General features: G+C 35.2%; 2 protein-coding genes across 4 annotated transcripts in view; both read right to left on the bottom strand.

The window, feature by feature from the left end:
* LOC139977157 (uncharacterized) overlaps positions 1 to 2317 on the bottom strand; it is a 43355-nt gene extending 41038 nt beyond the window's left edge. For 2 of the 3 annotated variants that reach the window (XM_071986324.1, XM_071986323.1), the window contains exons 1-4: positions 2135 to 2286; positions 1270 to 1593; positions 820 to 1110; positions 124 to 426 (exon numbers count right to left, since the gene is read on the bottom strand). In XM_071986324.1, coding sequence (XP_071842425.1) covers positions 124 to 426; positions 820 to 1110; positions 1270 to 1593; positions 2135 to 2210 — 994 coding nt within the window. In that variant the 5' untranslated portion in view covers positions 2211 to 2286. Of the gene's footprint in view, positions 1 to 123; positions 427 to 819; positions 1111 to 1269; positions 1594 to 2134 lie in introns of all 3 variants that reach the window. The other variant, XM_071986316.1, reaches the window with a different exon arrangement.
* Positions 2318 to 4759: 2442 nt separating this feature from the next.
* The window catches only part of LOC139977156 (neural cell adhesion molecule 1-A-like), a 61013-nt gene continuing 48966 nt past the window's right edge, over positions 4760 to 16806 (bottom strand). The window contains exons 7-9 of the mRNA XM_071986315.1: positions 8529 to 8587; positions 7518 to 7557; positions 4760 to 7102 (exon numbers count right to left, since the gene is read on the bottom strand). Of these exons, the coding sequence (XP_071842416.1) occupies positions 6994 to 7102; positions 7518 to 7557; positions 8529 to 8587 (208 nt within the window). The 3' untranslated portion in view covers positions 4760 to 6993. The remainder of the gene's footprint in view (positions 7103 to 7517; positions 7558 to 8528; positions 8588 to 16806) is intronic.

Below are 16806 nucleotides of genomic sequence, written 5' to 3'. Positions count from 1 at the left end.
TGAAGAATAAATTTTAAACACAGAATTTGGTACTATGTAAACAAAAACAACTGATACCTTTTAGTGTGAATGGTAATAAGTTCACCTGTTTTTTTAGTTACTTGTTCATAATTGATTACTTACATTTAGCTACAAGATTCAATACTTGTGTTGTTGCAGCTGGAGGAATCTTGTTGATAGCGAAGCATCTGACTTGCAGAGGCTGTCTTACGGCCACGTGTATCATGAACGTCCAATACGTGAATGGTTCTCTATAATAAACATACTCAGTGACGTTAGAGAGGAATTTCCAATCTCCCTCTGTTGACAGCCATTGTAATTCAACACTTGGTCTAGGGTTACCCTCAGATATGCAGCATACGTTGGCAAACTGGTGAACAGATATATGAAGTATGTCATTCCCTGCGTATCTGATTGAAGCTGGATCTACATGGGAAAAAAGTTGAATAATTTTAACAATCACCGCCAATGATTTGGCTTAAATAAAAATAGTGATCCAGTCACATCATGCACAAATAGCGTTTGCAACACATAAGTTATTCATAAAATCAATCACGTGTGTACCGCATGGAAAAGAATTTACCTTCATCAGCCGCTATTGGAATCAATGTATTGGCTTAAAGAAAAACTATGATTCAGTGGGATAATGCAAAGTGAGCCTAAATTTTGAATTAAATGAGATCGAATACAACGTGTCTCACAACATACCTTACAAAGGCTATATACATAAAAAAGTCATGTTCGTGTTTTTTTTTATATTTCTTCATGAGCATGACTATGAAATATTGTACAACATAAGGTGCACATTGTTTTACTAACATTGGACGTCCATTGCCACTTCCGAGAAGACATTCATCTCTTTACGCAACGAACACCTTAACAGCTGACGATGATGGCGGCGATGCACTTCAAAGGTAATCTTACTACACGTGTTTTTAAGAAATTCCTCTGCGGAGTTAGTGTTCACTTCTTTCAAAATTAGCAGCGACCCACTTTGATTGAGATTCCACATGATGTTGTCTTCTACTGTAAGGGATACATTTACACAACATGTAGCTGAAATTGTCTCATTTTCTGTGGCACCATTTTCCATTAACAAGGATGGAAAACCTGTGGGAACAGAAGGTACTAAGAACGTTATTTGTTAAAAAAGAAAGGTGGAGTTTATATTGAACATTGATTAATCTAGTTTAAAGTGGAAAAGTACTAAATAAATTATATTGCGTTCTACACTGCATAGTAATAGTTTATGAAATCTTCGGTCCTCACCAATAACTGAAACTTGAATGGATCTTTCTGACGATCTTCCTGTGTCCGAAAAGTCCATATGACAGGTATATGTACCAGCATCAAGAAAGTTGACATTGTGAATCTCCAGTGCAGCAAACACGCCGTTTCCCGCCACAGTAGACTTGTAGTCTTCAGTCGTCTTAACTACGTTATCGACTTGCAAATCATGTTCAATGGTTGTTGATTGCGGCATCGTCCAAGTGACGAATGGCACGTGTCCACTCGTGTCGAAGTTTAGTTCTATTTTCCCAACGGTACCAAATTGTGTCAGAATTTCCGTGCTTTCTTTCAGTGATACTGCAACTTTAAATAAAAACATTTTCTTTTGCTTGAGATATTACTCCAGAAATAGGACACTAAAGATAAAAAGAAAATTGGCTAAAGAAATAACGTTATTTTAAAAGATTATTTGTTTTCAGTATAACTGAGCAATTGGAGCAATACATGAAGAACCCTTGCTTGTATTATGTGCCTTTTGAATGTTTAGTGTCACAACGAGATATTAGTATTAAAACATGAATTTTGCTGACAATTTATGATCCATCGCTCACATTTTGAGTGTTTAAGCTTTAAACTTAATAGTAATTACTTTAAATAGCACACATCGTGAACGTGAACATAATCATCAGGTGTATCACTGACAACAAATTTGGCATTTTATAAAATATAAAGCAGGAAATTATTTCCCGTCTGTCAATCTAAATTGTTCAATACCATTATATTTTGAAAGCGATAATCATGACAATCTTTTGTTGATTGAAATATGATGAAAATATTTGAATTGAATTGTCTGATTATATCTATAATGGCGATTCATGCATTTGTTTCTATAGTTGATACATACCTGATAACGAAACTATGAAAGCGAATAAACACCATCTTGTGTAACGTAGTTGTATTAAAAAGGTTTTCGCGTCCATAAGTAGGTTCTAGGATTCTTGCAGTTTTCGTTGGTTAGATTGAAAACAAATCTTGTAGCTGAATAAAACTGTTATAAAAAATCGCAATATCTGCCTCCAGGAAGCAAATAACAGTTTCATTTCCGTGAAGAAATCTGAGATTTATTGTAGTTAATATATAACTTGAGTTTAGTATACTAAGTGTATACTTTGTATATGATTATTATTGATTTTTTATAGTTTATTATTGTGTTAACAATATTTGTGAAAGTGAAAGACGCACGATCTGTCAGTTTGGCACGCTAATACGGAAACACACTTAGTGCTACTGTTGACAACGCCTAACGTTATGATATTTGAGTGCACATATATGATTGCAGATACCATAAACTTTGCTGTCTGTACACAGTTGAAGTAACATTACAGGTAGTTGTTCTTTAAGAACAAACTCTGTAGATGCAATAATGTCTGCAGACAATGGGTAAGGGATTATTAGCAAATCAAATCACAGGAAATTTGGAAAAGGACCATAGGCTACTTTTAGCATGAAAATGTCAGTAATCCAAATGTTACCAGCTCTGTATTGCAACATATCAACTTGTGGATTTTGAAAAGAGTGGTAAGAAAGATGTTCATCAATAATCATGTGTTCTGTCATGTTTTGCATTCTCCTAGTTATAAGTGTGTGTACTTGGGGCTTAGTTTCTTAACTACAACAGCACAAAAATCCGTCCGTCGGACGCAAGCAGTTTAGCGATTTCGTTTCCCTGGCTAAAACATTGTGTCCTGCGTTCCTAACAATGCTGGAATTATTGGTTAACATAGTCAGGAAACAGTCTTGGTTGTTTTCCAATGCAATGCCAAAAACGTTGACCTAGACTGATATCGTTTTGATTAGGTTCAAAGTGTAAAACATAATGCGGTTATAATTTTTGAATTTCCACACCCTGATACTCATCAATGTGTTTAACAAGTGATAGATTGCATCATAATCACTCTTCACATGTGCTTCCTCATGGACATATATATAAATATAAATATATATATATATATATATATATAGATATAGATATATATAGATATACATATATATATATATATTTATATTTATATATAGATATATATGTAGATAGATATATTATACATATTATATATATATATATATATATATATATTTATTTATTTATTTATTATTTATGAAATTTTACTGTTTACATTGTACAGTAAAGTACTGTAAAGTGTGATATTGGGAGGATCTGGTTCTTAATGTCAAAGGTCAAACAACAGCCTGTGTAAGAGAATGTGTGAAAGGAAGTTGGCTGACGTTTCGAACCTAGCAGGATCTTCTTTAAAGGCTAAATGACAAGTAACAGTTACAGAAGGGACAAATACACGCAGAATACAGACAGGTTAATGAGCATTGTGAACACAAACATATAGATGTAAGGGGATTAGTAGACAAGGGATGGAGGGATTTAGATTCTTCAAAGAAACCTGAAATATATGAGTATTGTAGGGTTGTGTTTGGAAATAAAGCATCACCTTTCTTTGCACTTAAGGTTTCGCACAAGAATGCTCAGATACATAAGGATCAATTCCCATTAGCAGCACAGACAGTTCTCAAATCTACTTATATGGATGATTCATTAGATTGAGTTGTTGATGAGCAAGTAGGGCAGTAATTGTATACCCAGTTGGTTGCTCTGTGGGGCCAAGCGGGCATGAAACCCATGAAATGGATATCAAACTCAAAGACACTCTTGGAAGCGGAACATAGGGCTAAGTCAGTTGATATAACTAGACATGAGTAGCCGTCAAAAAAGACCTTAGGATTGACTTGGCATGCAGAGTCAGACAAATGTCAATTTAAGAAGCCAGTAGTGTTTAGTAATGTTGAAACCTTAACCAAGCGAATTGTTTTAAGCAAGCTATCATCAGTGTTTGACCCTCTTGGAATTATTGAGCCTATCATAGTAGTAGCTAAGATTTTAATGCAAAAAAATGGGGAAAAGGACTTGATTGGGATGAACCTATAGTAGTGGGTCTAGAATCTGAAATCGGAAAGGTGGTTGGAAAATTTAGACAAAACTGAGATTGGAAGATGCTTGTGCCCAAAGGGTAACGCAGACCAAAGAATGCATGTGTTTTGTGAGTGTCAAGTGATGCATATGCAGCTGTAGTTTATTTGACAACGCGGGGGGGGGGGGTAAAATGCACCTGCTATGTTATGTAATAGGCTAATGCTTTCAAAATGCAATCTATTATTTGCCCAACCATTCTGTTTTTGTCATGTAAAATTAGCATGTATTGTTTTGAGTTACAGAATAGTGTTTTTCTAGAGACAGTGGTCAGTTGTAAATTGTTCTTCAGAGATAAATGTAGAGTGAGAAATAAGTATAAGGCAGAACCCATCTTGTAAAAGACTGAGAAAAAATGAAAGAGAAAAAGAGAGAGATAGATAGATGAGCAACGAAGTGAAAAAAAGAACAATCAAATTTTCTTTTGAGTTTAATTTCACTTTGTCTGGTGAACAAAGAGATATATGTAAGAGGATTAGTAGACAAGGGATGGAGAGAAGAAAAAACCAACATCGGGAGGACGAGAGGTGGGAGAGGATGAAGGGTAGGGAATAAACTAAAGAGGGACAGAGACAGAAAAGCTTGGAGAAGAGAGATACGAGAAGAGGGGTGAAAGAGGGAAACAATTCGAGGCGAAGGGGGGGGGGGAGGGGGAAGCAGAAGAAAGGTTAGTCATCTCCTTCCTGAATGCTGAGCCCATGTGGTTGAATGGTGCGAAGGCATTGCATCTACGGTCTCCCTGTCTGCTGATTCGTACTAGGTCAGGACGGCTATCTAAGAGTTCAATCTCCTGTAGAGACATGCCACTTATGGTATAGTTGGGAACGTTAAGGTGTTCTCGAACCGGGGTCTCAGTCTTCATGGTGTTGACTGTGGATCAGTGACCATAGAACCGCTTCTTGGATTCAGCAATGTGGTGGTTGCAGACGATGCATCTCGAAATGCGATCACATTTGAAGGTATCATTCTAAATGGGTGTAGTAGGGTCCTACCTCTCCTCTTCCCCTGTTGGTTTCTTCTTCTCTTCATCCCTTGTCTACTTACCTATTACATCTATCTATATAATTTGTGTTTACCCTGCTCATTAACCTGTCTGGATTCTGTACGTGTATTAGTTCCTTCTGGTTCTGTTACTTGCCATTCATCATCTGAAGGAGATGCTGCTAGGATCGAAACGTCAGGCCAAATAACTTTTACACAGAATAAAAACCCATTAGTCCGAGGTATTTTTATACTATAAATTTGCTCTATAATTAGGTCATAACCAAATTCTAATACTCCTTTAGGAGTTTTGTGTGAAGCTCCACATTACCCTGGATCCACACCAGAAGGGCTTACATCTGAAAGGTTTCCTCGTCCCTGCTATTTGAGACAATTTTGATCTCATTCGAGGATCTAGGTTAAAAAATGGCACTTCAAAGTCAGAAGTGGTAAAGAAATATAAGACGAGAACGTAAAACAAAAATTATTTCGAGAAATGTTTTAGAGAATATAAGAAATATTGACATAAATAGTAGACATTTCCACCATCTGATTTGGGTCATCGTTGCATGTTCTAACATTATTCAGGAGAATACCCCTATATAGCTAACATATATTTATAAATATTTATAAACCCAGAACTGTCTTAAACGGTTATTTTCAATTTTTACAGGTTTGCAGTGTGTAAGTCGTGAATGTGATGTTGCTTCTACACTTACATTCTTAGGAAGACAATTCAATATTTAAAATAAAGCAAAATTAAGATAATTAAAGTGAGGTATCAGTTCATAAATACAACAGACTATAGAAAATACAGAGACCAAAGTGTTTATATTTATAATGGAGTTTGTGTTGGTACTCTCTGCCTCTACAAAACATATCATATTCTTAAGGAACGAGTACAATCTTTACTATAGTAAATCATTAGTAACAAACGAGGAGTTACAACATTGAAAGTGTTCTCAATGATCTCGATCATAACAATGAATTTTTTGAAAAATATCTTAAAATTTCCAACAAAAGATTGATTTGTTAACTTTTCACCGACCAAATATTCTCGACTTAAAGAATGGTAACTCTGAAAATGATGGTGTTCTGAAATGCTTTCATGAACAAACGAACACTGTTCCTTTGCATATATAATTTCCATTTCATTAATTATAATATCAAGTTCTAGGAAGTAACAGAGATTAATTAGAATGTTCAAAGACAAGTGCATTATCTATATGCACATATAATATTAACGTGCTGTTTCCTTTAGTTAATGTATATTTGTTGAATGGGAATTTAGAAAACGGAAGGTAAAATGAAGATAAAATGTGATATTGTTTTGGGGCTTTCAGGAAACCAAGCATCAAGTTTGATTGTAATGACAATAATATCACTTACTATGAAAATGCACATTACAGGAAGAACGAACACAAACTACAGGATATTAACATCGATGCACATATATTTGATATCCGATTTTATTTGTATTAATCCCTATTCATTCCTGTTATATCTTTGTGATCACAAGTTGAGACACTTATGTATACAATGTTCCTTTTTCATGTAATGTTTCAAAACACGTTTGCTGACAGAATGGGTATGATGGATATCATTTTCCTATCAGATAAAGTTTAGGAACTGTTTTAACTCTCAGTAATAGTGCTTTGAAGCATGTTATGATATAGACGGTATAGTATGTGTTACAGCATATGCAAAATAAAGGATTTCAATGAGCGAAGTTGGTTCAAATGTTGCTACTCCAGATTTAGAACATGGTATTGTTTCATAGGCGTGTAATCGTCGACATAATCGACGTAGGGACCGGGTTCATCTTCCCACTCCTCATCGTCCTCACAGCTGGAACTATCAAAAGTGAGAAAGGAAGCAACATTCACTGAAAGGCTCGTCTTTCATGAATACGTTACTAACGTTTGTTAATACTACGCATATTACATTCTTAGAATATGATGATTAACATAATGTTAAGCTAATGGTAAATGTGCAGGGTCACCGCATAATCTCATATTTGTAAAAGAAATATGCTTCTGTTTTATGTAAAGCCTATTATTTCCAATGCATTAAAGACATTCTATTATATACAAATGGCTAATGGTAATTCTTGAATGTAAAATTTGGTAAGCTATAGGAACAAACACTACATCTCATCTCTGGTATTTGACATAGTGCACAGTCATATTACTAAAACTTTCAATAGAGTATGAAAGCACACTTTTGTTTGATAAATCTTACATTCCAAAGTAATAATGAATAGAATTACTATTTATATCTAGAATAAGTAGTTGCACACAGCTGGGTGTCTGTAGAGTCCACGGGAGAAAGAGCAACGAGCAGAATAAATATAAGCAAATGAATAATGATAGCAATAAATGTTTCTGTATCAGGAGATATGAAGACAAAACAAAAGAAAACGAAAATATCTTATCAAGTTTGCCCAAGTGCTCATTGAGTAAGGAAGTAATATTTAGTGGTGTAGCGAGAGGGGTGGGCTGGGTAGGGTGGGGAGGGGGGCAGTGGGCAGAGTGCCCACCACATAATTTGTTGGGGATGCGATGAGCTACGGTGGAAAATCAAAGGTAGCAAAACATGATAAAATGTACTCGAACCTAGGGGATTGGGCCGATGATGGGGAGGGGCTGGGGGACCAATGTAGTAAGCAGTCACATACAAAATATGTCCGCTATGCGGGCGGTTGCAGTGTCTCTCCGAGTGGCCATTTATTTGTTTTCATATATATATATATATATATATATATATATATATATATATATATATATATATATATATATATATTGCAATATTGATATAACCTGATGGTTTTCGACCGCGCACGCGCGAAAATCCTTTTGTCGTTTTCCCCTAAAAATTGGTAAAGGTTTTGTACCAAGAAATGAAAACTATAGTACACGAATTTAGTTTAAAAATATGGAAATGATAGAACCATTTTTCGAACAACAAAGTATTTCATTATTTCATTTATACCTCTCCACCAGGACGGCGATCCACAGCTATGTGCCTGCATATAGGGACAGAAAATTTGGCCAACCCCTCCCCCACTAACACCAGAAACTTGGCTACGCCGCTGGTAATAATTCTATTGTTCGGATAACTGAAATAAAACTTCTAACATTAGTTAAATGAATATAATAAAATTTCAAACATGAAAGTTGCTTCATAAAACGGTTAATATATAAGGCTGTGGTATATTTATATTACTATTTCAAAATATATCTGCAGTGGATACCTGCACGGTAATTGTCATCGTACACACCTGTTTGTCTCTGAGACTCGTTCTTGGCATTATCATTGTTGCTCTCGTCTTTCTCAAATCTAAAGCATGTAAAAAAAATGTATATCCTGTTTTAATTTCATCATGACCATTCCTTTATAAGTTTGCTATGCGAGGAAATTTTTCGATATTTAAAAAAAAAATGCAAAGTTAACCAAATGACAATTCAAATATGTATGTTAAAGGAATGCAAAATGAGTAGGTACAAAGAATTTATTGCTTAGTAGTTTAGAAGAAGAAAAAACCTCATGTTTGATAATATACAAATGTAGATACGAATCTCTTGCTTTGGAAAGCCTTACAGCTTAATCTTGTTTATTGAAGTCCAATATGGACAGTGATGTTAATGTAGAAAGTTCTCTCAACCTGAGAAACTCTTTAACTAGGCCTTGTAGAAATTGTAAGATGTCGGATTGTTGTTTTTTAATATGTCTGCAGTGACTTTTAAATTGGTAAACTATTGACATTTAGAACTGCGTTTGTTCTATAGATACCAATGCAATCTCAAATAGAAGTAATGCAGTAACACTTTCAACCAGGATGTGTACATTTCATGAAGTTAGCACCGTAAACAATGTTTTCAAGAAAGTAAACTGAAAAAGAAACCGCACTGCTGAGAATATCGCGAAATTTTCTTTCGCTTTGTCATAATTTTCTTTAATTAAACAAGTAAGTTACAAAGAAAATGTCAGTCCAACACTAAGTTTTTCAACAACCATAACAGTGATGTTAAATAAGGAACATATTGTTGTTGTCGAAGATTGCAGTTAATAAGTAGTTCTGTCCAAAACATGTATCTCCTAAAAGTACATGAGGAAAGGTTAATAAGCCTCCAACAATGCTCATGATTAAAAAAAAAAATGGCTATCGAATCTATCATGAAGCCTTTTCTCTCAAGAAGAATGTGTAGAAAGTGAAGTGGTTTACCGATTACGTTGCAAGTGGCCGTTTCACCTTACACGATACAAAAGCATTCGACATTCTGCGCAGATTCTGCGCTGTAAAAGCAACATTGTAATGGTTGTGCCTAAATGGCGATTGTAGTTCCACTTCGTAAAAAAATAAGATTGTCGGCCATCTATATTCATTTAATATAGATATTTGTACTGCTCTTCAACATAAAACTAAAGAATCATAAATGTTGTCAATTAATTTCTGATACTGGTGCATATGTCTACATACTTGATATAAAAAAAACAATAATAAGAGTTATATTTTGCTAACGTTATCTAACGCATAAAATGTTGTATACTTGAATATATACCTTTTACTTTCGGAAGACAACACGCAACTTATATCATTTCTGTCTGAAAAGATAATAAACAGTGCTTTTGAGTTGAAAATTACGTTTAGACTGTATCGATAACATACCATACTACTAACAGTTAAATCACAGTTTCCTTTAAAGCAGTGCCTAAGAGTAACCACTACCTCCATTGGATAGCAGCTGTTGTTAAGAAGCATCTATTTGTAGTAAATGTATACATTAAGCAGCAATTTGTGTTACTCTTACGAAACTTACTCTTACTTTTATCATAACAAAGGTTAATACATTAGTAAAAGCTTTTAATAGCCTCGTTCTTTGGAAAATTTAATGTATCATGACAATATCGATTTTAGGCTCTCCTTAGAAACTAAAAGAGTTCACCTTGTTTCCCAATGCTCCATTGTACAATTGTGTCTCATATTTAGCCTAAAATTAAACAATTATTATGTTCTACTTACTTGTTAACATTTTTATTAGCAAAGCCAACAGAATAATGAAAGCAAGAGCTGCTGAAATGACGATTGCTAACAATTCTCGTTGTAAAAATACCCTAGATGTCACTACAAAAGAAACAAACAGAAAATGCTGCTGACTGTCATGTTGCAAGTTCTGTCTTTGGTAGAGTAGAGGCAGTGAATTTACGTATTATTGGAATCAATAATGGATCAAATATTGAAAACACTCAAACTATATACAGACCATCTGTAAATATGAAGACCGTGAGCATTGATTCAATATAATGATTGAAAGTCTCGTTCACGTCTTTTAAGGCGATAACGGTGAAACATTAACTTTCACAGAATAATTAAAGAACGAAATCTAGTATGCCGTATTTTGAACTATTTCAGAAATGATTTGAGCTTCAGTGAAACTGCCGGCCTAACGCAAACTTTACTAAACACACTGTTGCGAACTTACCATTTATTTCAATCGTCTTACTTGACTCATATCCTTCTGAATTATTAGCCACACACTGGTATTCCCCAGAATCGTTCATTGCTAGACTATTCAGCTCAAACTTCCAAGTAGTAATGCTTTTGTTGCTCATCTTGGCTTTGATGGAAAGGTGTGCCCACTCAGTTCCATTCATGTTCGAGAGCATTACTAACATTGTATCAGGGGGAGGATATCCGTCAGACTGACATTCAATAATTATGTCACTTCCTTCGGGGACCGTAGTTGAGAGGCTCAGCATACGTACACAAACTGGATCTGTTACAAAACAGTAAACATGAATACATTTCATTTGTGCTTTGCTGCAAATGTTAAACGGTGCCATTAGTTTTCTTTAGGGAAATTGACAGCGCATCTTTTAGAAGGTATCTTGTCCTTTTTGTTCATAACGAAACCTTGACCAGCCGGTAAATTCGTAGCAGTTGTGGAACTGTTTAGAACAAATTCTAAATATAGGTTTGTTACTATGAAGACAAAACCATCTGATACTGTTCTATTTGAATGGTAATAAATTCTTCCGTTTATTTAGTTACTTGTTCATAGCTGAAGACTTACATTTAGCTACAAGAGTCAATACTTGTGTTGTTGCAGCGGGAGGAATCTTGTTGATAGCGAATCATCTGACTTGTAGAGGTTGTCTTACAGCCACGTGTATCATGAACGTCCAATAAATGAATGGTTCTCTGTGATAAATATACTCTGCAACGTTGGAAAGGAATTTCCACTCTCCCTCTCTTGACAGCCATTGTAATTCTACACTTGGTCTAGGGTTACCGTCAGAAATGCAGCATACGTTGGCAAACTGGTGAACAGATAGATGACGTAGGCCATTCTCTGCGTATCTGATTGAAGCTGGATCTAAGTTGCAAACAATTGAACAATTTTAGAAATCACCGACTTCTTTTGGAATCAATGATTTGTTAAAAAAAATCGATCTCAGTTACATAATGCAAAAATAACGTAATAAACATTGCTTATTATAAGAGTTGTTTTATGGAATAATTGTTCAGGCAGAGTCCATAATAAAAAACAGGTTATGTTAGCCTTTATTTGCGTATACGATTGAAGCTAGATCTAACTTATAGAATAAATAAGTAAACTAAACAACCGATATATTTGCTATGTTATATCTTAGCTTAATCAGCTCAGAATCCATGGAAGTGAATATAACAATCAGCGAACCCGGTTGGAATCAATGATATGGTTTAAAAAAAGACAGATCCAGTACCACAATGCAAACTTAGCCAGTTATAAACATTATTTAATTAAATTAAAAATTTCCTCATAAATATTACGCAGTGCGTCTTACAACATTCTTTAAAAACTCAATAGGACTGTAGCAATTTTAGTGCATTTATAGGCCTATATCTTCTTATGCATCTGATATCACAAATATTTAAAACTCATATTCAGTTTTAACAACATCATCAGCATGGCTTTGAACAATTATTCAATGTTTTATTACTTACATTGGACGTCCATTTTCACTTCCGTGTAGACAGTCATCTCTTTACGCAACGAACACCTTAACAATTGACGATGATAGCTGCGATGTACTTCAAAGGTAATCTCACTACACATGTTTTTAATAACTTCCTCTGCGGAGTTAGTCTTTCCTTCTTTCAAAATTAGCAGCGATCCACTTTGATTGAGATTCCACATGATATTGTCTTCTACTGTAAGGGATACCTTTACACAACATGCAGCTGTAATTGTCTCATTTTCTGTGGCATCATTTCTCATTGACACGGATGGAAAAGCTGCGGGAGCAAAAGGGACTAAAACCGTTGAACATTGATTAAACGAGTTTAAAATGGAAACTACTTAACAGAGTCTATCGACTTTTACATTACACAGAGAAATTTTAATCTATGAACTGTTTGGGTCTCACCGACAACTGAAACTTGAATGGATCTTTCTGAAGATCTTCCTTCGTCCGAAAAATCCATGCGACAGATATATGTACCAGCATCAAGAAAGTTGACATTGTAAATCTCCAGTGCAGCAAACATGCCGTCTTCCGAAACAGTAGACGTGTAGTCTTCAGTCGTCTTAACTACGTTATTGACTTGTAAATCATGTTGAAAGGTTGTTGAGTGCGGTAAAGTCCACGTGACGATTGGCACATGTCCACGTTTGTCGAAGTTTAGTTCTATTTTTCCAATGGTACCAAACTGTGTAAGAACTTCCGTGCTTTCGTTCAGAGAAACTGTTAATTAGAACAAGCATTTACTTTTGCTTGAGGTATAAATACAGAAATAGGATACTGAAGATTGAAAGAATGTAAATAACGAACTAACCTTGATTTGAAACGATTATTTGTTTGCAAAACAACTAAGCGATTGGAGCAATAACTGAGAACCCTTCGTAATATTAAGTATCTTTTGCATGTTAAGTTTCACAACGAGAGAGGAGTATTCCAAAATAATATTGGCTGACTGGCACTTTGTGCCTCATCGCTCACTTCCTGAGCGTTGAAATGTTTAACTTGTTGGTTTTTACTTTAAAAAGCACACATCATGAAATTGACACCCGATACTTATAGCTTGTCAGTGACTACTGTCCTTTTGCACAATTTACCGTGTTACGAACAAAAAGTAGTAATTACTGATGCTTGGTTGTGGGACATGAGCAGTAGTTGCTGTATCGATCATTTAGTGCGAGTCCATGAATACGCGATTCTAAACTGAAGTCGTATCTAGTCGATATGTGCTATAAATATGCCCATGGATATACCCGAATATGGCTTTTCTTCGTTCTCGTCATGACAAATTGGCGTAATATAAAGATAGGTGTTAACTGGAATCAAACGGTACCGTACTTTTTCACTTCATAGACTCCTTGTCCAGTCGCGCAGTTTTTGGGCTTACATGGGAACAAGTTAACAATTTGCAGTTGTTACAGTGCCACCTGTGCACACATGTTACGTTGTTACAAACACACAGCTGTCAGTACTGATGCACACTGGATGCTGTTCCAGCTATAAGTATCGGCTGAACTTGAACACAATCATTAGGCGTATAAGTGACAACTTGTTTATCAAATATAAAGCAGGAAAGTATTTCCTGTCAATATATTTAATTTACTCGATACCATATTGTTTAAAAGAGGCGATAACCGTGACATACTTGATTGTTTGAACTGAAATGGAAATATGTGATCTGAATTATAATTAACTGAATACGATGTGCTTCTATATTTCATCTGGTTCGATAATTGTAACAATTGGACACTTACCTGACAAAGAAACTATGAAAGCGAATAGCAACCATCTTGTGTAAGGCGGTATTAAATAAGTTTCTACGTCCATAAATAGGTTGTATGATTCTCGCAAAATTGTGCTGGTTGAACTGAAGACAAATCTTGACGCTGAATATAACTGTTTGTCAAAAACGCAATAGCTGCCTCCAGGAAGCAAATGACAGTGTCTTACCTGTTAAGCAAACTGAAATTCATTGTTCTTAATATTATTCGAGACTTGACTATTATTATAGATATTTTACTTTCTATATGAATTTAACGTAAAATTTAATGTAAATAACAATGGTTCTGAAAGTGAAAGAAGCACGATCCGTCAGTAAGGCACAGTTATACGACGGCAATTTGAGTTAGAAAACAATACTTAATCTTAACATATCACACTAAGCTAATAACATTCTAACAGGAAACACTCGTTGTGTGGATTTCTGAAAGCAATTTCAGGGTCTCCACGGTGTTTTTGTTTTGAATACCGCCTTTCTGTTGCTATTTAAAAGACTTATAAAACCTATTGATCATCTTTTTAGGCAATTTTAGCTCGTTTTTACTTTTCCGTCTACTACAGGCAAGTGAACCCAATCCCGGCTAGTTCCGACCCCTTTTGTATTACAATATATAAATGACTATTGACGCAATGTCAATTAAACACTCCCGCTTCAATAGCTACTTTAGAAGATGTGTGATGCAGTTTACACACTAACGTAGCACAAGAACAACATTCTAGCTGAATTTACGCAAGTTTGCAATGAAGAATTACTGGCAGTGGTAAATGAATGCACAGTTCACCTTAACAACTCTCACGGGAGAAAATTACATATTGCTATATGGAAAATCCTTTTCTGCATCGGAGATGTTAGCTTCTCGATAAATTGTCCCAACTCATGACATTTGTGATCGAAACAATGATTCAGATATTATGTGAAAGTAGAACCATGAGCGTTGTCGTCGAAACTTGTGACAAGGCCTAATGGCCTAACATCATAGACTATTTTAGCATTAAAATCTCAGTAATCCAAAGTTACCAGCTCGGTATTGAAGCATCACAATTTTTGGATCATAGAAGACATGTTGGTACTTTTGTAAAGAAGTTGTGCATTTCAAGGAAAAGAAAGAACGATGCTCATTCAAAAATAATGTCCTTTGTTATGTTTTATATTGTTGTGAGATGTGAGTATGTGTACTTCTCCAAAGTATTTCTCCAAAAAAAAAAAAAAATCCGTCCGTCCGTCGGACGCAAGCAGCTTAAATATTTTGTGTCTCGGCTAAAACTATGAATTCTGGGTTCGTAACAAAGCTGAAATTATTGGCAAACAGAAGCTAGACAGAGTCTTGAAATTTTTGTTGAGATTTGGATTTGCCAATTGTTCATTGTAAAATTTTTGGAAAGCACTTTGTCATAAATATATAATTGCTTTCTAAATGCATATGTCAAAATCGTTGACACAGACTGACGACTCTGGTATCGCTCCGGTCAAGTTTAAAATGTATTACATAATTGGAATTACCTTAACCTGATACTCATCAATCTGTGATAGATAACATCAAATTGACTCTTCAAATGTGTGTCCCCATATATATGATTTGTTTTGTAAACTGTGCAGTACACATAAATGGGAGAAGCAGTGTAAATTGTGACATTGGATGCCCTGGCTAACTATGGCAAAGGTAATAGAACACTTAAATACAAAGATAATGTAGGTTGTACCATGGCCTCTTAGTATACAAATATCCAACGTAATGGGTCTCCTTTATTATTAATCCCTCCATAATGTTTTCAAGGAACGTTGCATAGAACAAATCGTGGGTTTTCTAAACATAAGTCTTGAAACTAATAAGTTTAAGTTAATAAACAAAGTTTATACGTTATCCGGTATGGCATCGCAACATGCTATGCAGAATTGTCAAATTGCTATACATATACTATCGATAAGACGACTGCCAAGTCGGTGCGAGGGGGTTATGCACCCATCAGTCAGAATAAAACCCTTTGATGACCAATAGTCGGAGGCATCTTTACACTATAAATGAGGTTTATAATTCGATTGATAATTGGGTCTATAATCCGGTTAAACCATATGCTAATACTCCTTTAGGATTTTATTGTTGTCGTGAATCTCCACACACCCTGGATCCGCGCCAGAAGGAGCCTTACTTCTGGAGAGTTTTTTCCCTTCCTGTAATTTGAGAAATGTTTGTTCCCATTAGGGGGATTTAGATGAGAAAATGGCATTTCAATGTCAGAAGCGGCAAAGAAAAAGAAGACGATTTTGTAGTATTTCTCAATATTTCGAGAAAATGACAAAGTATTTCAGGGAGAAACATGGGAGCAATTTAACAGCTTAGTAGTTGTTACAGTATCACCTGTAACACTTTATTACGAACACAAAGTAGTAGTTACTGATGCACAGTTGTGGGACATGAACAGTATTGATGTACCAGCTACAAGTATCGGCTTAAATTCTTTTGGAGAATCCCCTTCCCCCTTAATAACCCAATATTATTGTATTTATAACCTATATACCTAAAACTGTCTAAAGCGGTAATCCTCAACTTTTTACAGGTTTACAGTGTGCGTAAGTCGTCAATGGGAAATAGGTAATCGTCTCTATACTTGAGTTCTTAGGAGTAAAATCAATAAGGAAAATAAAAGCAAAAGTAATTTACGAACGTGAGGTTGTAGTTAATAAATGCAATAGAGTTTAGACAACACAGAGATAATGTGTATCTTTATAGCGGAGATTGTGTTGTTACTCTTGTGTCTACAAAAAATCTGATGAAATA

Source organism: Apostichopus japonicus, chromosome 12, assembly GCF_037975245.1.
Source record: "Apostichopus japonicus isolate 1M-3 chromosome 12, ASM3797524v1, whole genome shotgun sequence".
In the NCBI taxonomy this organism is placed as follows: Eukaryota; Metazoa; Echinodermata; class Holothuroidea; order Aspidochirotida; family Stichopodidae; genus Apostichopus; species Apostichopus japonicus.
The sequence above is the reverse complement of the archived record's forward strand: the minus strand, read 5'-3'. Positions and strand labels throughout refer to the sequence as shown.